Source organism: Neofelis nebulosa, chromosome 4 (assembly GCF_028018385.1).
Source record: "Neofelis nebulosa isolate mNeoNeb1 chromosome 4, mNeoNeb1.pri, whole genome shotgun sequence".
In the NCBI taxonomy this organism is placed as follows: Eukaryota; Metazoa; Chordata; class Mammalia; order Carnivora; family Felidae; genus Neofelis; species Neofelis nebulosa.
The window spans coordinates 92370742-92394488 of record NC_080785.1 but is presented as its reverse complement, the minus strand read 5'-3'; the positions used below and the strand labels follow the sequence as shown (position 1 = coordinate 92394488).

At 36.6% G+C, this 23747-nt stretch overlaps 1 protein-coding gene and 1 long non-coding RNA gene across 4 annotated transcripts in view; one reads left to right on the top strand and one right to left on the bottom strand.

Moving 5' to 3' along the window:
• COG5 (component of oligomeric golgi complex 5) overlaps positions 1-23747 on the top strand; it is a 336271-nt gene that overhangs the window by 235097 nt on the left and 77427 nt on the right. For all 3 annotated transcript variants that reach the window (XM_058728763.1, XM_058728764.1, XM_058728762.1), the window contains exons 12-14: positions 4136-4340; positions 12559-12720; positions 14902-15001. In XM_058728763.1, coding sequence (XP_058584746.1) covers positions 4136-4340; positions 12559-12720; positions 14902-15001 — 467 coding nt within the window. The remainder of the gene's footprint in view (positions 1-4135; positions 4341-12558; positions 12721-14901; positions 15002-23747) is intronic.
• LOC131511008 (uncharacterized) lies at positions 9069-11308 on the bottom strand. The gene is made up of 3 exons (XR_009261294.1): positions 11200-11308; positions 10144-10506; positions 9069-9209 (listed from the first exon to the last, which is right to left on the bottom strand). It is a non-coding gene; the product is annotated as an uncharacterized LOC131511008 (long non-coding RNA).

Genomic DNA, 23747 nt, shown 5'->3' with positions numbered 1-23747 from the left:
TTCTTTCGTACTGATTCACAAGATTTTATTTACATATTCTGAATTATTTTTATTAGTTTCTTTTCTCCCCCTTTGGCAGTCTATTTGCACATATGTAGGCTAATCATTTCAATTCATTCTAGGATTGGGTTGGATTGGGGTAATTGCAGTTTTAATAATACTCAGTCTGTCCCTAATTCTTCCTTTTTCTTGAGCTTGCTTCTCCCAGGCTTTTAATTGAGAGGTTAGAGGCTCTTTGTCTCCTCAGCCCTGAAATATTGAGTCTGATCTAGCACTGCCATTTGGATGTTTCCAGACAAATCTCTAACCTTTCACCTCATGAAACTTCAGAATCTGGTGAATGTCTTCCTGGGAAGGAAGAACTACCTATGTGGCGTGTTCTCTCCCCTCAGCTGGTCTTGGTTTCCTACGGTATGTTTCCACAAATATGAAGGATATTTTACCTGTACTCTCTGAAGTTTTAGACCTAGTTCCTCAGCTCCCCTTGCAACTCCATAACTCAGTAAATTTTCTGTGGGACACTAGGGTTGAGGGTCCTTAAGTTTCAAAATTTTTACTCCAGTCCCATGAACCACTAAAAACTCTGCTAGTTTGTTCTCCAGCAGAGCTTCTCTGCTTGGGCCAGGCTTGAGTTTATTAAAATATATATGGCTTCTTTAATGGAACCTTGGTGTGCCTCCACTCTTCTTTCCCTTTTACTCCCAGGGTACTTTCCCAACATGACTTTTCTGGTCCCTTCTTATCTCTTCACTCATTTTTTTTTCCTTTCTAATATTTTATCTCTGTACTGGAGCTTTAATTTGTGAAGGAATCACCCTCTTTCTTCTCAGTATTTACAAATACCTGAAACACATGTGTATATCCTTCCCTTCACCTGGATAACTCACATTCATCGTTCCAATCTCAGTTTAGAGATGAAGTGTTCCCTGATGTCTCCCTCCCCATACACTTGTTCAGATATGAGTATGACACCCTCTGTCTGCTCCTGTAAAGCACTTTTTAGGTCCCCTTTAGTACTTATCCCGCTGTATTATAATGGCTCAATTTGTTGGTTGGATAAATGTGACCCACTAGTTACCGAAATGAATCAAGTGCTCAGAATTGAAGGGTAGAGTGAGATAAAAGGAGCTCAGAGAAAAAAAATCCCCAGTTTACCTCACATATCTGGGTAAATTCCAAATGGATCAAAGAATTAAATATAAAATGTGAAATCACTCAAGGGATGGAAGAAAACATAAGTGAGTAAGCTAGGAATAGGGAAAGCTTCTAACTGATTGAACATTCAGAAGCAATTATGAAATGATTGAAAGTTTGATTATATTAAAGTTTTTACATGACGGAAAAAGCCTTACACAAAATAAAAAGATGACAAACTTGAGAAACATTTTATAACTTACAAAAAAATATAATATAAAATAATATATGTATGATATATAGTAATATAAAAAGCTGCTAAAAGGAGAAGTCAGAGGCCAATAACCCTCAAGAAAAAAAAACGTAGATACCTCTTATTTGGAAAAGATGCTCAGTGTCCCCCATGAATTGAGAAATGCAAAGTGAAAGTACATAGAGATGCCATTTCTCATCTGTCAAGTTAGCAAAAAGTCAAAAAAGTTTAAAACCACATTCTGTTGACAAGACTGTGGGGCAACAGTCACTCCTCACACAGTGTGACTTCAAATACAAACCTTATGGAGGAGAGTTCGTGAGTGTCTAACAACAGATAAACCTTTGCTTCTTTACCCCGCAGTTCTACTTCTAAGGACCTATTCCATAGATGCACTAGCAAAACTATGAAAAGATGTTCACAAGACTGTTCATTGAATCATTATTTGGAATAGAACAAAACTGGAATAGCCCAAATGTTCCTCACAAGGGGATTAAACAAAGTGTGGTGCATCTATAGATTGGAATGCCATGTAGCTTTTGAAAAAGGAAGAGGAAGAGGCAAAAAAAAAAAAAAAAAAGACTGAAGAATATCTCCAAGATATATTAAGTTAAAAAAAAGTGAAAAGATACGTGTGCAGTGTGCTATTGTTTACCTAAGAAAGGGAGTGGTGTAAATATACCGTTTTGCTTATTTTTTAAGAAATGGAAGGATAAGTCATAAAATCCAGAAAAATGATTACCAGTAGTAGGAGAGGGGATGTGTGAAGAATGCATTGGAGAGACCAAGGATAAAAGCTAGACTTCTTTGAATATACTTGATTGTGTAGATTTAACTTTGAAGTCATATGAATATTTTATGTAGTTCTAAAATGGAATGAAAGTGAAAGGAGAAATTACTAAAAATCAAAAGTAAAATGGAAAATCTTAATGCAAATGTTTGTCCAGGACATGGAGAGGCACTCTTTCATTTGACTTTTTACTTTACTCTTTTGACAGCTTTGTAGTAATTTGTTTTTTAGCCTTATTGGTATATATTTAAAGGGCAGCAAGAACGTCCCCCCAAAACCCATGAACTCTTTTCAGTAATCATGTTACTGATAGTTTATTAATGATTAATTATTAATCATGGTTACTGATGGTATTATTACCATTATTCTCAGACTGTTGTGTGTGCTCAGTGGAATGGATATTTGGTTGCTGTGAAGAAAGCTGAAAACTGGAAACGTTTATAGGGAAATGGAGGATAAGAAGTTGAAAGGAGTTTTTTTCCTTTTGGTGACCTTTATTTTTTTCTGTGAGATAATGGGGGCAGTCATCTTCATATTGTAAGTGGATTCAAGATTAGCTAGTTAGGTTGGAGGAGAATATGTATGCTTTATATTCCTGCTAAAAGGGATGGTTGGGGGATAGAACGCATACCCCGTTGATAGATTCTATAACTTTGTGTTGCTGTTATTATGTAAAAAAAACAAAACCAAAAGCAAACAACTAACAAACCTCCTAGGGACCATAGCCAGATATAGCCAGACAATTATTCTACCCTAATTATATGGATATATAGTTTGCACAAGGGGATAACCTCAGGTGGTTGTTTTTGTTTTTTTAAGTCTCATTCTCCAAAACTTAAATGTTTTAGGCTTTGGTCAGATTTTCCATCCAAAGCTTGCATTTTAATCTCAAAGAGAGTTTCTCTGAGTTTTATAAAAGTCTGAGTAGGAGAGAATATTTACAAATGATATATCTAGTAAGGGGTTACTATCCAATATTTAAAAAGAACTCATACAACTCAGCACCAAAAAACAAACAAACAAAAAAAAACCCAAACCAAAAACAAATAATCTGATTAAACATGGGCAGAGGACCTGGATAGACATTTTTCCATAGAAGACATACCAACAGGTACATGAAAAGATGCTCAGCATCACTAATCATCAGGGAAATGCACTGATGCATTTCCACAGTGAGCTATCACCTCACATCTGTCAGAATGGCTAGAATCAAAAAGGCAAGAAATGACAAGTGATTAGGATGTGGAGAAAAAGGAACCTTTGTAACATTGTTGGGAATGGAAATTGGTGCAGCCACTATGGAAAATCTTAGGTTCCTCAAAAAAACTAAAAATAGAACTGTCATATGATCTGGCAATTCTACTTCTGGGTATTTATCTAGGATTTTTAAAGATATCTTTTGGTTACTAATTTCTAATCTAGAACATACTTTGTATAACTGGAAACTTTTTACATTTATTCAGACTCTTTTATGGCATCAGATATTGTTGACTTGGTAAATGACTGATGTGCACGGCATAATGTGTGCTTTGCTCTTTTGGGTGAGGTATTCTATAAGTGTCAACTAAGTAAACTTTGGATGTTTGAGTTTTCTGTATGCTTATTGATTTTCTGGGTACTTGGTTTTTTCAATTCTTCAGAGAGAAGAAATTGAAATCTTCAATTATAATTGTTGATTGGTCTGTTTTCTTATAGATTAGATTTCAAAATATATGCTTCATATATCAAATGCAGTAAACAGTTTAGGAGGAAAATTATTCTTTAAATAATTTTTACTAGCATTAATTAAAATTACTTCTTAAGTAAATTTTACTAGCCTTATTTTGAAAAGCCTCATTAGAATATATCTTTGGTTTGTCCTATGGTATAGGCTGTTTGTAGCATTACTATATACAAAAGAAAATTTATTTGCTACATTTTATTGTTTATCTTATCCATGTTCTTGTTTTGCTTGGCAGCGTCTATGTTTTTGAAACAGGCATTTGAAGGAGAATACCCTAAATTGTTACGTCTTTATAATGACTTATGGAAGCGTCTCCAACAATACAGCCAAAATATTCAAGGAAAGTTTAATGCAGGTGGAACTGCAGACGTCTGCGTTGACCTACAACACATTGGAGATGATGCACAAGACATATTCATAACAAAGAAGCCAAATTATGAGTACGTTTATTTGATCAAACCTATTTGTTGTCATGATAAGGATTTTATCTACAGTTTTTATTATAAACTAGAAATTGAGGATGTGCTAATCTTCTAAATATTTGTAATGATCATTATTTATATGTATACCTTAGAAGACTGCAACTCTTCAGTGAGAAGTCAGGCTTCATCCTTAATTGAGCAGCCTGGTTCCTAACTGGAATCTGATGTAAAGTATAGCACCCAGTAGGGTAGGTAGAAGCTAGGAGACGAGCAGATGTGGTCACTGTCTTTTAAATGATAATATACCTCTAATTGCATCAGATAGTATCATTATTGATGCACCAGTGGCATCAACATGATCTAAAAGGAACTGGTATGTTCAAGAGGGAAATAAATCGTATGCTGAGATAGCTTCTCAGTCTGGTAAGAAAAAACTGAGTATAGTCACATTTACACTTGAAATCTCTTAGCTCCACTCATAAAGTACAGTATATTTAGGCACCATATTTAGGCATCATATTTAGGCACCACTCTGGAAAACAGTATACCATCTCAGTAAGTTTAAACCAGCCAGATTTTCTCCTAAATTGAATTATATTATTTTCAGATTTCTATTTGAATGGCAAACTGGCTTGTACATTTTCTTCAAACACTAGAATCATTTGTTTTGACAAGGCTGCTCAGGTAACAGCAAATTCTTATCACCCACCTTGTAAAAAAAAAAAAGTTGGGTAGATTTAAATGTTTCTCTTTCAATTTTTATTTTTCTAAATACTTAAATTGTGTCCACTGTAGTAAGAAGTTCTGACTGAGGAAATATAGGATGTAGAAGTTTTCATTAGCAAGACAAATGGCAGGACTCTAGGCTGGAAAGATAGAATGAGACTATACTCTTTTCTTCAGTAATTCATTTATGCTAAACATGGAGACTAGATAAGAATTAAAGGAAGAGGAGACAAGAAAACTGACCTCATATCTGTTGATCTACAAAGATATAAAATAAGTTTTTTTAAGTATAAAAAAATAGAATATATATAGTATTATGCTATTTTTGTCTTAGTTTTATTTTTAAGTCTTTATTCGTGTACCAAAAAAGACCTGAAAGTATATACAACAAATGGTGATAGTGGTTTATCTCCTGGAGGTAGAATTTTTGTTTTGTATTTTGTGCTTTTCTTTAAAATTAAAAAGGGATGGAAGTAAGGCTGTAAATTCAAAGGAGAGAAAAAAATCAGAGAGGAAAAACATTCTGTGTTTTGACTAATGGGGTCGCACTGTCACCCTTTGGAGGTCAAATTCAATAAAGTAGTTGGTGCAGGGGAGAAGGTATCCATATACTAAAAAGCCAAAAAATCATGAGGGTAGTAAGGAAACAGATACATTGGGTTATAAATATTCTTTTGAGAAGTAAGGTAGAGAAGAAAACATGAATTTGACCATGTTAACTGAGCTAAAGGAAAGTTCTTGTCTTTTGTTTTTAATGATAGAGGGAGTGTTGACAGTGTTTCTAAATAGAAGTAGCCAGTGGAGAGGGAAAGAGATAGGAGATGCAAGAATGGAGAGAGGTAATGAATGGGACAGGGGCCTAAAAAATTAGAGTAAGGACACAAATAGCCAGGTTAGCATTTTTATCATTCACTATTCATGCTCAATTTTGGGTAGTGGTAATTTGCTGTGAAGAAAATAGAATAAGATGATGCGATAGAGTGCCATATATAGGGTGACCAGGGACGAGCTCTATGAGTAGGTGACATTTGACCTGAGATCTGCATAATGTGAAGGAATCAGCCATGGAAGATTTGGAGTAAGATATTTGCAGGCAGAGAGAACAGCAAATTTAGAGTCCTTGAGGATCAAGGTGGAGAGATTGAGGAGTAGAAAGCTAGAACACAGTGAGCAAGAAGGAGAGGGGTACAACATGGGGTTAGAGAGGAAGGGAAGTGTAAGACCATGTAGGACCACAGGCTATGGTATGGATTCAAATACAGTGGAAATCATTGCTTTTAAAAGAGGAATAATGTGAATTGATAAACCTTTTAAAATTACCACTCTGGCTTCTATGTGGACAGCTTGGAGGGGAGGTGTTACCACAGAGAAGGAAAAGTAGAAAATGGGAGCTATTTTGTTTGACTGGACAAGGAATGATAATGGCTTGGATTAGGATGAGAGGAAGAGATGGAGAGAATTGGTCAGATTGATTCAAGATATTCGAGGGCAGGCCAATAGAACTTGCTGGTAGATTGGATCTGAGAAGAAAAGAAGAATCAAGGATACTTGGATAAGTAAGTCTGAAGTGATAAAGTTGTTAGGAGATGTTAAAAAGGTAGTTGAATGTGAATCATATTTGGGAGTCATCATTTTGTAGATTTTTAAGATCAAGGGATTAGAGGAGATTCTATAGGAAAAGATGTATATAAAGAGAAAAAAGAACCCTGGCCCAAGATAGGCACTCCAGAGTTGAGCAGAAGAGTGGCAACCTGCAAAGGGGACACTAAGAGAAAAATGGTGAGATGACAGGAACCCCAAGGAATGAGTTCATTTAAGTTGGAGGAGGACTTGTTCACTGTGTCACACGCTATTGAGAAGTTGACCTCTTGATATGGCAAAGTAAGGCTGTTTGAGGTCTAGGTATGGAATGGTGGGTACAAAAGTATTGTTAGAATGGATGAAAGACAAAATGGGAGAAGATTGACTTCTGGGGCGACAGCACCATCTACTCCACTGACCTACCCCCGGTGAAACTGGTGAAAACTGCAAACAGTTTTTTTTGGTTTTTTTGTTTTTTTTTAATTCTCTGGAAAGGGTACTAAAGAAAAATCAACTACTCAAGAAAATCTATGGGAGTACCTGGGTGGCTTAGTTGTTTAAGTGTCCCACTCTTGATTTTGGCTCAGGTTGCAATCTCACATTTGCAGGTTTGAGCCCCACGTTGGGCTCTGTTCTCAGTGCAGAGCCTGCTTATGATTCTCTCTTTCTCCCTCTCTGCCTCCCCCTCCCCCACAAAATTCTGTGAACATTCAGTGAGAATTTTGTAAGAGCGTGTGATGTTTGAAACAAGAATGTTTCCTGCCTTCATCCTCCCTCCTCCCTGCTCAGCAAGGCATAGACTCCTCTCCAGACTGCAGCAGCCAAGAGCAAAGGGCTCCCTCTCCCCACAGCTTCAACAGGAGAGCTTTATTCCTGGGAGGAGCAGAACCTCAGTGTTTCTCATTCTTCCCTCAGCTCTCTGTAGCTGAGGCTAAGTCTCAAGCAGATGAGATCAGTAGGTGGGTGCTTCCTTATAGTGAACTACCCTCACTGAAGGAGTGCAGTCTCTATCTTGTTGGACTCCCTGAAAATACTGGGGCCCCAATAAATCTTCCCCTGGCTTTTAAAATAGTGGTTCCATATCAGGAAAGGCAAACTGAGAGGCCCTCAGGCTGCTGCCCACTTACCCCTAACCCCTGCCAAGTTCCTCCAGTGAGGTGTCACTTAGAAGCTCACCATTTTCTCCATCTCTAGCTCCAGAACTCTGGCACAAAAATTCTCCTGGGGGAAGAAACAAGCAGCTAAAAAGCTAGCTCCTAATCTCCTTCCAAAGTAACTGACATTATTTGCAACTTGAGGACATTTTCAAAAACAGTGGAGGTTGTGGTGAGGGGCAGGGGGAGGATATTCATGGCTCTAATGAAGATGCAGATTATACTATAGGCCAGCTAGCTCATAAGAGAGATCTGTGGAATAAGAAAACTGGAAAGAGCTCTTGGAGGTCAGATTATCAAACATGACCTCAGAAATTATTCTATCAAAGGAGCTACGATTAGATGGGATTCGTTTGGAAAGGAGTTTATGGTCCACAGCATTGTTAAAAACAGTAGAGCAATCTGTGGCCACTGAGTGTGGTCAGGGAAAGAGAGGAAACAGAACTCTGTTAAGACCACTGTTACCCCTGGGTGACTATGCGCATCCTCAAAGCTCTGCCCCTCTGTGGTGCAACATCAAAGGTTTTGCACTGTAAGGGAGAAAGAAACTTCACAAAAATAATCCAGACAGTCACTAAACATGCAAATAACAATAACAAGCCTCAGAGGTGTAGCGATCTAGTACCCAGAGTTGCAATAATATATTATTATCAGAAATGTGCAGTTTGTAACAAAAATTATGAGGCATACAAAGGAACATAACAGCGTGACCCAGAGACTGGCTGTGAGAGTGACCAAACATTAGATTTAATATAATAAGACTTCACATTAGCCATAGAAAATTGTTGACAGAACTAAAGGAAAATATGATTAAGTAAAGGACTATATGATGGCAATGTTGCCATAGAGAATAGAGAATATCCATAAAAAGATGAAAATTATTAAAAAAATCAAAAAGAAGGGCTGGAATTGAATAGTTTAGTAATTGAAATTTAAAAAATCACTAGAGGGATTCAACAATAGATTTGAATTGACATTAAAAAGAACTAGCCATGGGGTGACTGGGTGGCTCAGTTGGGTAAGCATCTGACTCTTGACTTCAGCTCAGGTCATGATCTCACACTCATGAGATCAAGCACCATGTGGGGTTCTGCACTGCTTGGGATTCTCTCTCTCTCCCTTTCTCTCTCGGCCTCTCCACCTCTGAAAGGAAGGGAAGGGGAGGGGAGGGGAGGGGAGGGGAGGGGAGGGAGGGAGGGAGGGAGGGAGGAAGGAAGGAAGGAAGGAAGGAAGGAAGGAAGGAAGGAAGGAAGAAAGAAAGAAAGAAAGAAAGAAAGACAGGAGGGAGGGAGGGAGGGAGGAGGGAGGAAAAAGGAACGAAGTACTAATACCTGCTACAACATGGATGAAACTCGAAGACATTCTGCTGAGTGAAAGAAGCCAGTCACAAAAATCATATACTGTATGATCCCATTCATATGAAAGTCTAGAATAGCAAATTATGGAGATAAAAACTAGTATTAGTAGTTGGTTAGGATTGGGGTTGGAGTAAGGGGTTAAAGGGGCTATAATTGAAGAGTATAGTTTCTTTTTGAGGTGATGAAAATGTTCTAAAACTGAGTATGGTGATGGTTGTGCCTATCTGTGGCTATCCGAAAAATTGTACACTTTAAAATTGGTTTGAATTGTACACTTTAAAAATGGTTGAATGTGGGGGCACCCATGTGGCTCAGTCAGTTGGGCATCCGACTTTGGCTGAGGTCATGACCTCACGGTTTGTGAGTTCAAGCCCTGTGTCGGGCTCTGTGCCAACACCTCAGAGCCTGGAGCCTGCTTCAGATTCTGTGTCTCCGTCTCTCTTTGCCCTTCCCCTGCTCATGCTCTCTTTCTCGCTCAAGAATAAATAAACATTTAAAAAAAAATTTTAAAAACGGTTGAATATGAATTCCAAATGTGAATTATCTTTCAGTTTTTTAAAAAGCAGTTTTTTAAAGAATGGGAAAGGAGGAAGTAGATGCAGTTCTTCAAAGAAGTTTAGATAGAAAAAGGAGTAAAGCTACTTTATTCTTTGACATAATAGGAAAATCACAGAGGATAGATACAGTTACAAAAGAAAGAAAAAAGCTAGGGAAGTCCAAGGTGATGAAGGCTATTGCCAGTGGTTTGGTCTTAGAATAAAGTAGCAGCAAATGGTCACCTATAGAGAGCAGGGGCTGCTAGTGCGGAATTTCAAGTTAATACCTTGCGCTTTAGGTCTCTTGAAAGTAAGGGGTTAGCATAAATGTATAATAGATACAATTTTCTTTTTCTCTGCAAAATGTGGGTAGCATAGCAGCAGGTACAGAAATCATCTAAATAAGATATTCTTAGAGCTTTGAAAGGAAGATGAATTAGAAAAATCAAGATGCTAATGAGAGTACCTTGAAATGGTTAGCTGCGGATAGAGGGTAGACTGGTGAATATCATGATGGAGTAGGAGAGTCAGAAAAGGTTCCATAGCATTGATTGCAGTAAGGTCTAAGAGCAAGTTCTTTTGAGTAAAATCTCGCTCCTTTATTGACATAAAAAGCCTGGCATGATATTTTCCATCTATTTTCTGTTTGACTTCATTTTGTACCACTCTCCTATCACTGAGGTGCTTGCTTCTCTAAGTTTTTAGCCAACAAAGCCAGGTGTGGCCCCTCCTCAGGGCCTTTGCACTTCCTGTTTTCTTTGCATGGAAATCTCCATCGCTTTGCTCGCTCTTTTCCTTCAGATGTGCTCAGCAAACCTTTTGCCTTATCCTGTACAATATAGGATGAAAAAAAATGAGAAAGTCATCTAAACACATTGTTTCTGGCTTACTTTATTTTTCTCTTAAAACTTATAACTCATATTCCATATTTAAATCATTTAAAATTTTGTATTTTTCTGAGTATCTTATTAGCAATGTTAAGCTTCTCATTTAGTGAGCGGTAAGAGGACAGGGAATTTTAATTGACTTTACTACTATATTTCCCACATCTAGGAAGTATCTGGCAAATCGGAGAGACTTAATAGTATAGAGGGAAGGAGATGGGGAAAGTTGAGGGTGTGAAAAGTTGTCTTCAAGGTTGGAGAGCAAGAAGTAGAGCAGTTCAAAAGGATGACTCAAATATGGAAGCTTCATAGTAAAGCTAAAATAAAAGTAGACTTCTAATACAAGATAGGTTTCAGGAAAGTTATCAGTTTCGACGTTGTAGTCACCAAGAATCTTCACTGCAATTCGGAGACCAGGAAGAGTGTTAGTACTTATAATTCAGAACTGAAATGTCTGCAGAAGAGGAAAGAGGCTTCTTAAGGTCAGTAAATGACAGGAGCAAAAACAGAACACATTTAAGTAGATGGTGTGGACTTCAATAGAGGATTGCCTCTGGCAGATTTAGACACTAGTTCCTCCCTGTTCCATTGTGTTCTATCTTCACCTATTACAGAAAACACTATAGTTAGCACTCTACCTGCACATTTCTTCACTGCCTTGTAAAGTGCTTTTAATCTACATCTTCCCAGCACTTAACAAGGGCCTGGGACATGGTATTCTCAGCAAATATGTGCTGAGGGAAATACTTGTTGAATGAGAAATGTTTTAAGAGATAACTATGGAATTATGATGTACGAGCCAAGAGCATTGTGACCTCTAGGGCTTGTTAGTTGGCCAGAAAGGGTGGGAAGGGAGAAATCCAGTTTTCCTAAATTACATGAAGGAGCAGGTCAGATGTTTTCAAGGTTAACACTTAGAATGAAGGGAGATTTGTTTAAAAAAATAAATAAATATGGGGCGCCTGGGTGGCTCAGTCGGTTAAGCGGCCGACTTCAGCTCAGGTCATGATCTCGCGGTCCGTGAGTTCGAGCCCCGCGTTGGGCTCTGTGCTGACAGCTCAGAGCCTGGAGCCTGTTTCAGATGTCTCCCTCTCTCTGACCCTCCCCTGTTCATGCTCTGTCTCTCCCTGTCTCAAAAATAAATAAAACGTTAAAAAAAAAATTAAAAAAAAAATAAAGACAATGGAAGGACTGGTAGAAGGGTTATAAACAAGGGCCATGTAAGGAGATGCAGAGTTAATTATAGGAATAAGAAAGCAAATGGAAATAATGGTTATAGACATTTGATAATAATTGTCAAAGGAAAAATAAAGACCCAATAGTTGGACTGCTAAATGAAAATGCAAATAATTTAAGACATGGGAAGATGAAAGAGGAAAGAAGGACGTTCTGGTTTGTGAGAAATATTATAAAACAATTAGCTTAGAACCCCAATTGGGAGTATTTATGTGACTGTAGGACTTTGACAAACACTTTTTATTTTGTCCTCGTTCTGTTAGTTTGGCATGGGAAGGCTGATAAAAGCCTAGACCCTGTGAACTTCCCTCTCAGTGAGCTCCCTGGGAAATGGCAGCTGTGGCACAAAGGGTCAAGTGAGTGGAGCAGGTTTCTACACACCTGGCTCTCTCGTGAGGCTTTCAGACTCTCTAGAATCTGGATTTCCTCCACAAAGGCATAGCCCCATTAGAATTAAAAAGATTTTACATTGTTATTCTCTTAGTTTCAAATGATGGTACAAATACAGTAGATACCAATATAAATTGTATTACATTTATATGTAGGACTTATGTATAGGTTAAGATGTTTAGTTCTTAACACATGTTTAGTCATGAAATGTATTTGTAAATATTTAAATTTTAAAAATTTTTCCTTTTTGTTCATAGAGAGTTACATTTTATATAGAGGATAGATTTTTAAGAAAGGCATTCACACTCCAATACAGTAGCATTTAGTTTTATATAATCTGAATTCATTTTTAATACATTTTGTTCCCACAGCCCCGAAAAGGCTTTGAAAGACTCACTGCAACCCTATGAAGCTGCTTATTTATCAAAATCTTTATCTCGACTCTTTGATCCGATCAACTTGGTTTTTCCCCCTGGTGGTCGCAATCCTCCTTCTGCAGATGAACTTGAAGGTATAATTAAAACTATAGCAAGGTACGGATTTTTATGTAATGACATGCTATAAAATGCCTGCCACATTTGTTAGTGATGTTTTAATTTACTTCAAATTATTCAAGTAATTAGTCCTGCAATTAAATCAAGGGGTTTGCAGTGAATCAGTGCACATACAGAAAGTACTTAAGATTCCAATTAATAAAACCCTTTAAATACAGTCTAAAAATAGCTTATAATTATTCTGTATCTTGTCAAGGATGAAAAGTAAACCTAATTTTTATGCCATAGTAAATATCCAGTGTTACACAGTAAAATAGCATAAAAATAATTTTACAAATTGATAAACTAAAGTATAGAGCTTAATGTTTTTTATCTTAAGTCCATAAAGTACTTCATGCACAGGATATTACAATCTTGATTAGCCTACCTGTGTGTGTGGCTATTTTGAGCTTCCTAAGTAAACATGACAGCTTTTGAAATGCTCAAAAGGTGAGGTATCCTGGTAGAGGTGCTACCTGAATGCTTGCAGACGATATAATTGTACTGGTGCCTTAGACATTTACAGTTACCCAGATTCATCTGCAGTTAAGACTGTCTCAGCTCCTATCATAACTAACAAGTTGTCCTAACAGGAGGTCTGTACATTTGTAGATGAACATTTTGAGAAATAAAATAGTAGTTCAGACAATATAGGATCAAAGTATAGAACTGTCTAGATGGTGTTAGACTACACATTTGAAGGTGGCGATTCTGAGGCATGTGAGAGTAAGACTAAGAAGCCACCGGTATAATGTCCACAAGCATATATCCAGCTGCAAGTGTACCTTACCTACGCAGTGTCTAAATTGCTCTGCATCTTGATCTTAAATCTTTTCACAATTATCATGACTTTTCCAAAGTCCTAATTCTAGATTGTTTTTACCCTCAGGTCTCTGTTAGGTCTCTGTTAATCTTTTTGGTTTGGTAGTGACAACAGTAGTCTTGGATTCAACCTGATCTTTTGACCTATTTATGAAAATATTAAAGGGGCATCTCTCCCATTCCTCTGGACAGTTTGACAGTGCTGTAATCAAATACAACATGGAGCTCGAAGAAGCATGGTTATGCCCAGTATTCAGTAGAACTTAAAAGTCACCATTAATAATGTCTCACTGTTTATAAAGTACATTTTTATGGCACACAATATACACTAGTGTTGTTTCAAAGTCTTTCACTTTCTTCATAAAGAGAATCTGTTAAGTGCCAAGATTTGTTTGCTACTTCAGACACAATAATTATCTTTTCCTGCTTTCTACCTATATATGGGGTTTTGTGCAGTTTTGAACTCCTAGTATTTTTCCATGGTCTTGGTAAATACTTTTTTTTTTTTTTTTTTGGCATTCAGCTCAAACATCTCAATCCATTGTTAAAGTTGAAAATAAATATGACAAGGAAACACTTCAAGAATCCAAATTTTAAATTTTCAAATTAGGGGGTGCCTGGGTGACTAAGTCAATTGAGTGTGTGACTCTTGATTTTGGCTCAAAATCCCAGGGTTGTGGGGTTGAGCCCTGCATTGGGCTCCACACTGAGCATGGAGCCTGTTTAGGATTCTCTTTCTCTCTCCCTCCTCCCCCTTTCCCTAGGGCTCGCTCTCGCTCTCTCTCTCTCTCTCTCTCTCTCTCTCTCAAATAAAAGATAAATAAATAAAATAAAATTTCACATTCTATCTTTGTTATGCTTTTAATGTATTTAAAAAGCTACTCTACAAAATAGCATGAATTGGCATAATTTCTACAGAAACTGAACATCTTTATGTATCATGTGTAATTTATATTTTTAGCCTCTGTCCTTCCAAGGTCATCATTTCCATTCAAAAGCTGTCATTTCCTTGCAGATGTCTGTGATATGCAGTGTCTCTAATTGCACTTATCAGTATTAACAAGAGTGCTACTTTAAAAATCTGTACACAATTTACTCTCTTAATCACAGCCTGAACCCACACATGATGTGCTTTTATTAATGAGAAACTGGTCATTAACCAAACCATCTCAAAGCACTTTTTCTTAATGCTGAATTTAGAAAGAAAAATGAAACAATGCAACCAATTCTTGGAAGCAGTCAGTGAAGTCTATAAAAAGAATCACCACATTGCTTATTGGGTTTAAGTTTATATGTTGTCCTTTACTTTGTTGATGAACTATGTTGCTAACAATTAAAGTCTGTTTTTGTTTTCTCCAGTGAACTAAATGTAGCTGCTGTAGACGCAGACCTCACAATAGCTGTGTCTAAAAACGTGGCAAAGACCATCCAGTTATACGGTGTAAAATCGGAGCAGCTTGTAAGTGATATATATCCCTTCTGGAAACTTTAATGATTTTGCTTAAAATTGCTAATTATACTTGCCTAAGTATAAATATTGAATTGACTGAATATTAATTTACTGGTGTTTTTACTTTAGTGAAATTTTGAAACTTTCTGATGAATTTGAACCAAAGAAAAGTTGGATCTGGTAAAAAGTGATCCTCCTACCATTGTTATACTTTTACAGTGCAAGAAAGTTTTATAAGGTTTTAAAAACAAAACGAAACAAAACAAATGCCTGTACTGGGGTGCCTGGATGGCTCAGTCAGTTAAGCATCAGAGTCTTGGTTTCAGCCCAGGTCATGATCTCACAGTCCGTGGGATCAAGCCCCGCGTTGGGCTCTGTGCTGACAGCATGGAGCCTGCTTGGGATTCTCTCTCTCTCTGCCCTTCCCCCACTCACACTGTCTCTCGGTCTTTCTCTGAAACATTTTTTAAAAATGCCTGTACTACCTTATAGTCTAATTATATATATATGTATGTGTGTGTGTGTATATATATATATATATATATATATATTTTTTTTTTTTTTTTTTTTTTTTTTTTTTTTTTTTTAATATAATTATCTCAGATTGATCAAAATTCCCCTCTGGTGTGACTGCTCACCCAGATACCATTCTTGCAGTTACCTATTGTGAAAGTGACTTGAACTGTTAAAAAAAATGATCAGAGGAAGTGAACTGCTTAAAACTGTAATAAAAAATGTTGATTTACTTTTGAAAAGTTTTAACCATAGAGCGTGGAAGTTTAACCCTAAAATAATTTTGTTTGAAAGATTATTTTATTTGTATTTAAAATAATAGATACATATATCCACACAAAAACGTGCGCAAATGTTCACAGCAGCATCATTCACAGTAGCCAAAAAGTCTAAAGAACCAAGAATGAAAAAGAATGACGTATTGATATACACCATCACAGTGATAAACCTTTCATTACGCTAAATGAAAGAAGCCAGACATAACATATTACATATTGTGTGACTGCATTTATGTGAAATGTACAGAATAAACATAGAGACAGAGGGTAGATTAGTGGTTGCCTGGGGCTAGTGGGGGGCTGGGGTTAGTGAGAATGGGGCATGACTAATTCTAGGATTTCTTTTTGAGGCGTTAAAAATGTTTTAGAATTAGATCATGGTGATCATTGCACAACTCAGTGAATATACTAAAATCCACTAAACTTTAAATAGGTGTATGCAAAATACATATCTCAATAAAGCTTTTTGTTAAATTTAAAAAAAAATAAAATAAAATAAAATAATAGCTAAATTACTGAATCATGATCCTAATTCTATGCATTAATGTTTTAAAGTTAAGTACACATATTTAACTAGTATATATGTATGCTAACTGAAATCCAAATATTAAGGCTTTAATATATTTTCATCTGTGTTGATTGATTAATTTTAAGGAATGTGCCAGAATCTCTATGGTCTTTACAGAGGTGACCAACCATGTTTTCAGTTTAGCCTCTGATTGCTCCCAAATCAAACATCATAAAATGAAGTAATCTGATTTTACCTATATGCTTGTAGTTCTAGTTGGTTCTGGAATGATATTTCGGGTACATTGGTAGCAAATTGAACTGAAAGAATTTGCATAAAATGATGGTTGGTGGTAACGATCATAAGGCTTCTTTCAGTTCCAACGGATGGCCAGATTTTGTTTGCATATTAATGTGCTATTTTCCATTCAGTTGTTCTTATAGCCTTGATAAGCAATTTAGGAGCATCTTTTTAAAACTTTATTGAAAACTGGTCCTACAGAGACCATGGAAGCTCTTTATAGGTAATTAGTTGACTAATTTTTCTCTCAAACTTTTTAAATAGAAGCTTTATTATGATATTCATTGCTTTAAAAAACATTTGCTGCTATAAATGAAATTCAGTATTACATCCAATAGAGTTTGTTATAGTTACTGAAAATGTCAGGAAAAAAAATCATTCGATGGTCCCACCTGAGGACAGCATGATAAGGAAGAGCCAGCATATGTATAGAAAATACTTTTCATTTCTGCTGCAGCAGGGGGCAGTGGTATTGTAACATGTGACTTCAGTTAAGGTGATAACGGTAAAGGCTTTGACAAAATTAAAATACATCAACAGACATTTGACTGTGATACTGTTGGTCAGATAGTCTGTGACCCTGATTACTCAGGCCTGCCAAACCTACAATGCTGAAGGCTAACCAGAAAATCATTTTCAACTTTGATTTTAGTGCAGAAAGAAAACCTAAACATTAATAAGAGTACAAAAAGCATCATATGCTTTATTTTTAAAATATTAATTAAGGACTTAGGTAACATTTTAGTATATATCTCTTATTTTTGGCTAGTAGTACTATTTCTGTTACTTCTTTATCTTAAGTTTGATGTTTTTTATTCTTTGATCTTGCCATATTCCTATTCTTTTAGAATTATTTCTCTGAAAACATTTAGAGGAAAATAGCCAGCATTAAGTCTTCAGTGGGAGAAAGACTTGAAACAGAATTTGAATTAGAATATCTACTTTATCTGTAAATGGAAATGTTGGCTTGAAATATGGCATGATATTTCTGTAAATGGAGGATTCTTTTTATAGATGAAAAATTTAAGTCCACAAGGTTGAAAAGTGACAGAAATCAGATCCTTAATGGAATGTTCAAGTAGTGTGATGAAGGAAAGCTAGAATTTTTGAGACAAACATGCTTTCAAAAAGGGGGACTTGAAAATATACAACTTAAAATGTAGAATGAGCTGCTTTCCTGAATCCTAAATTTATTTCCCTAAAGGTCAGTTGTGCAAGTTTGTTGGCTATCAGAATGTTTTAGTATACTTAACTACAGCTTGAATTCCTATCAGGAGGAAAGCTCATAAAAGGATTTCTCAAGTTGATCCTTAATGTGGACCATCTTTGTGGTCATCTCAGTCATTCTGTGTAGTTAGATAAATTCTTCCACATGCTTAACAGCTATGTTATTTGTTTTCAACCTCTTTATTTTAATATTCTAGGACACAGTAGAGTATAACATAATAAATTGTATGTATATACTACATATATAGTACATATATGTGCATATAATAATCTGGAATTGTTTTATCATTACACATGTGTTATTTTTTCTAAGGTTTTCTGTTATTAATCACAGTGTTATGTGTCATATAAACCTAAACCTCTGTAGGGACTAATTCTTAGATTCGTTTTTATGACTCTTACATGGTACCAGAGAATTCATTTCTTGAGGTTAGAGAAAGGCCATAAAAATAACGACAGTTACTAAACATTTATAGTGGCTTGGATTATGCCAAGCCATTTATATGTATTATCTTATTTACTTCACAGTAATCCTATGTAATGGAAGTAGCGATACCTGCCACTACAAAATGTGGAAATTAAGGCTGAGAAAAGTTAATAGCATGCCTGATACAGACTGGTAAAAGTAGAATGCCGGCCAACAAGTGTTGAAACTAGCATTTAAACTCAGATTTGACTCTAGACCAAGCTTTCAAGCTGCATTGTATCTCAACACAAATACATCTTTGTTTTTTATTTAAGAAATGTGAAATTGTTTTTGTGATTTACTTATTTACTTATTCACTTAATTACTTTACAATATGACATAGAGATCTAAATCTAATATATGCATGATATATATTATTTATATACTATAGTTTATTTAACTTGTGTTCTTAGTGGATAGTGTTTTGATCCCTAACAAAATGATACAAACTGGGTGACTTATAACCAAGATAAATAATGTCAATTAAAGAGGCCCCTGAGTGGCTCAGTCTGTTAAGCCTCTGACTTTGGCTCAGGTCATGATCTCACAGCTCATGAGTTCAAGCCCTGCATCGGGCTCTATGCTGACAGCTCAGAGCCTGGAGCCTGCTTCAGAATCTGTGTCTCTCTCTCCTTCTCTGTGCCCCTCCCCTGCTAGTGTGCACGCACGTGCTGTCAAAAATAAACTTAAAAAAAATTTTTTTTAAATAATGTCAATTATAAACAACATTCATTTGTTTCTCACAATTCTGAGGCCTGGAAAGTCCAAGATCAAGGCACTAGCCGATTTGGTGTCTGGTGAGACACCTTTGCTAGCTCACTGATGGCTGTCTTTTCATTGTAACGTCACAGGGAAGAGGGCTTTTTAAAGCCTTTTTTATAAGGGCACTAATCCCTCTTGTGACATAATCACCTCCCAAAGGCCCCCCTTCCTTGCGTGTTAGATTTCAACATATAAGTCAGGAATGGGGTGAGTGGGAAGGATACAAACATTCAGAGCATAGCAGATATTTAGATGGTTTAGTAATTTAGTTTAGAAAAAACAGGGATTTAACCTTGAATTCTCACATGTGAGTTATAACCAAGAAGGGTTTACTTCCTCTAGTATGTATTTAATTTAGTATGTAATGTGAATATCAGCTTCATGGGTACCCTTTTGTAAAAAGGAGATCACTGGTTTTTTAGACTGTCTTTATTTAAAAGTTCTTATTCATTCGTCTTGACTGACAGTAGTTGTAAAGTTGTAAGTAATTTACTAAGCAGAAAAAAAAATTACTGAGTAGAATTTATGTTCAAAATACATACCTATAGATGTATATATCACATTTTAGGATTGAACTGAACAAATTGATTATTTAATGGTTATGTATTGGTAATTTATATGGTTCTGAAATGTGACCTTTAGAAGAAAATGTCATTAGACCTCGCAAGTTTGAGTCAATGTTTTCCTTGTCCTCTATATATTAAAATTAAAATATTACTATAAAGAAGTTATTGTGCCTTTATAAACCTTTATAGGCTTGTAAACTTGTGATGTCAAAATTAGAGGCAGATATACTAAAAAGTAGTCCTTTTAAAAGGTAAGCTGTAAGGACATTTTCCAACAGTAACCATTATCTGATGGTTTCAGGGAATGACATCTAGAATCTTGGGGTAAATGTCAAGTGTTGTAAACTGTGAGAAAGTAGATTGGCATTTAATTAGGTTGCAGACCATTTAAATGGAAACAGTAATAGGAATGACATTTAAGGGGAGGTTTCAACTTTAATGCAGGTCAGTAGCTGTGTATGAGGTCAGTAGTTTTAGATGGCAGTAGGGTTTTGGGTTTTTTTTTGTTTTTTTTGTTTTTTGTTTTTTGTTTTTTTTTAAACACTTTGTAAATATACCCTTTATTCTTTGTGTGATTTCATAAGCAATTTGGAGACTTGACATTCCTATAGTGGAAGAAAACCTACATGTGTGATATTTAAATGATGGTACAGAAACATGAGTTCAACTTTTTTAGCTTTAAAAGGATTATTTAATGCAGATTTAAATGTCATCTACCTGGATACTGCTCCATATAATATCATATGATAATATTCTATATTCTTAACATTAAAATAATAAAAAGTTTTAAAAATATGTAATCACTTGGGAGAATTTTTATATTATGTACAAATAGACAAAATGTATCAGTAGATTCTTTTGACCCAAATGCACTTTAGCTATAATACAAACACACTGAGCCCTTTAGGTTACCTACCCTCTCGATTCATAGACAGCCTTCTACTCTTTCTTACCTCCATTCTTGCATTTAACTATTTTAGGATCACTCCTTCTTTCCGTTGAGATCACTTTCTGACTTGCTTCCCAGACTTGTGAGAGCTTGATTTTCTGCAGGCTGTGCCAGGTCCGTAGTAAATGGTCATGCTGGTTTAGAATTCAGGGGGACACCTGCGTGACTCAGTCAGGTAAGCGTCCGACTTCGGCTCAGGTCATGATCTCACAGTTCGTGGGTTTGAGCCATGTGTCAGGCGGTGTGCTGACAGCTTGCTCAGAGCCTGGAGCCTGCTTCATCCTGTGTCTCCTTCTCTCTCTGCCCCTCCCCTGCTTGTGCTCTGTCTCTCAAAAATAAATAAATGTTAAAAAAAAAAAAAAATTTTCAGTAGGCACAACCAAGCAATTGCACTACTAGGTATTTATCCAAGGGATACAGGTGTGCTGTTTCGAAGGGGCACATGCACCCCAATGTTTATAGCAGCACTATCGTCAATAGCCAAAGTAGGGAAAGAGCCCAAATATCCACCAATGGCTGAATGGATAAAGATGTGGGGTGTGTGTATGTGTGTGTGTGTGTGTGTGTGTGTGTGTGTGTGTGTGTGTATACACACACACACACACACACACAATGGAGTATTACTCAGCAATCAAAAAGAATGAAATCTTGCCATTTGCAATTACATGGATGAAACCAGAGGGTATTATGCTAAGTGAAATTAGTCAGAGAAAGACAAATATCATATGACTTCACTCATCTGAGGACTTTGAGACACAAAACGGATGAACCTAAGGGAAGGGAAGCAAAAATAATATAAAAACAGGGAGGGGGACAAAACATAAGAGAATCTTAAATATAGAGAAGAAACACAGGGTTGCTGGAGGGAGGGGTTGTGGTAGGGGGATGGGCTAAATGGGTAAGGGGCATTTAGGAATCTACTCCTGAAATCATTGCACCATATGCTAACTAACTTGGATGTAAATTTTAAAAAATAATTAATTAATTAAAAAAAGATTCAGTAGGCCATAGTGAAGACTTAGGAAAAGGTCAGAAATGGTTATTATCGTTAGGAAGTATTTTCAGAAGAAAGTGAGAAGTGCAAATTTGTTGGTTAAAGTCTGCAAAGTCTTTATTATCTGTTGTAATGAGAACATTGCATAATAGACAACCACAACACCTGAATGGCATTCAGTAAGCATTTATTGCTCATACTTGAGGGGCAGCTAGGTGACTTTACCTTGGTTGGGTTTGCTCACAGCCGGCTGGCAGCTGATCGAGGCTGCCTTCAACTATAGTTGAATACTCTGTTCTGCATGTCTCTGTGCCTGCAGCAGGCTCTCCTGGGCTTGATCCCATGAGGAAGGCAGAAGTACAAGAGAGAAATTATTCCCCAAGGTCTGGCTTACCAAAACCACCCAACCACTTGCGACATCTGTCACCCCATTGATCGCCAGGGTTGATTCGGCTGATCTGGCTGGCTAGGCGGGTGTCCCCTTCCTCCCTCACCGCTCCATGTGCGTCCCTCCCGAAGCTGCGCGCTCGGTCGAAGAGGACGACCTTCCCCGATAGAGGAGGACCGTTCTTCGGTCAAGGGTATACGAGTAGCTGCGCTCCCCTGCTAGAACCTCCAAACAAGCTCTCAAAACCACCCAACCACAGTGCAATATGAAATTGCAAAGGATGTGGATGGAAAGAGGGATGAAGGATTGGGACTAATCATGCCATCTGTCACAAAGTCAAATTAGGAACATGGCAATAGCAACAACAAAAAAAAGCTCATGAAATTTTCTTTTTGAATCTTGTCAGTGCGCTTTAAATTTTTAAAAATATCTAGGGGTACCTGGGTGGCTCAGTCGGTTAAAGGATCCGACTCTTGATCTCAGCTCAGGTCATGATCTTGGTTCAGGTCATGGTCTCATGAATCATGAGATCGAGCCCTGCATTGGGCTCTGCACGGCTTTGGATTCTCTCTACCTCTTTCTCTGCCCCTCCCCACTCATGCTGTCTCTCTCTCTCAAAATAAATATAAACTTAAAAAAAAAGCAGAAAATAGGGGCACCTGGGAGGCTCAATCAGTTAAGTGTCCGACTTCGGCTCAGGTCATGATCTCACGGTCCATGAGTTCGAGCCCCGCGTTGGGCTCTGTGCTGACAGCTCACAGCCTGGAGCCTGCTTAGGATTCTGTGTCTCCCTCTCTCTCTGCCCCTCCACTGCTCATGTTCTGTCTCTCTCACTGTCTCTCAAAAATAAATAAACATTAAAAAAATGTTTAAAGCAGAATATACAAGTATTTATTTACATATGTATTTATTTTGAGCTATAAAAAATGGAGTTGAAAATCTGCATATAACTTTTGACTCCCTAAAAACTTAAAAAACTTAACTACTAATAACCTACTGACTAATAACCTACCCTAATTGACCAGATCCTTAGTCATACAACATAAGTCAATGTTTATGTTATGTTAAACATAAACATATAAATAAATAACATAGTCAATTAACACATTTTGAATGTTATATATACATATACTATATTCTTTAAGAATAAAGTAAACTAGAGAAAATGAAATGTTGTTAAGAAAATCATAAGGAAGAGAAGATACACTTACAGTACTGTATTTATCAGAAAAAAAATATATGTGTAAGTGGACCCGCACAGTTCAAACCCATACCATTCTAGGGTAAACTATATCAGTTTTAGGTGCACAGACACTTGCCTCTCCTGTGGTTAGAACTTTTAAGATTTATTCTCTTAGCAACTTTCAAATGTACAATACAGTATTGTTAACTATAGTCCCCCTACTTTATATTTCTAGGACTTATTTATCTTATAATAGGAATTTTGTATTCTTTGGACTATTTTCACCCATTTTGTCCCCACCCCTGCCTCTAGTAATCACCAATCTGTTCTTTGTATCTATGATAACACAGTATTGATTCTCTGTCTTGTTTATTTTACTTAGCATAATGCTCATAAGGTCTATCCATGTTGTTACAAATGGCAGGATTTCCTTCCTTTTTAATGGCTGAATAGTATTGCATTGCATATATATGTGATCTCTTTCTCTCTCTCTTTCTCTCTCTCTCTCTTTCTCTCTCTCTCTCTCTCTCTCACATGTTCTTTATCCATTCATGAATGGATACTTAGGTTGTTTCTATGTCTTGGCGAGTGTAAATCATGCTACGATGAACATAGGAGTGC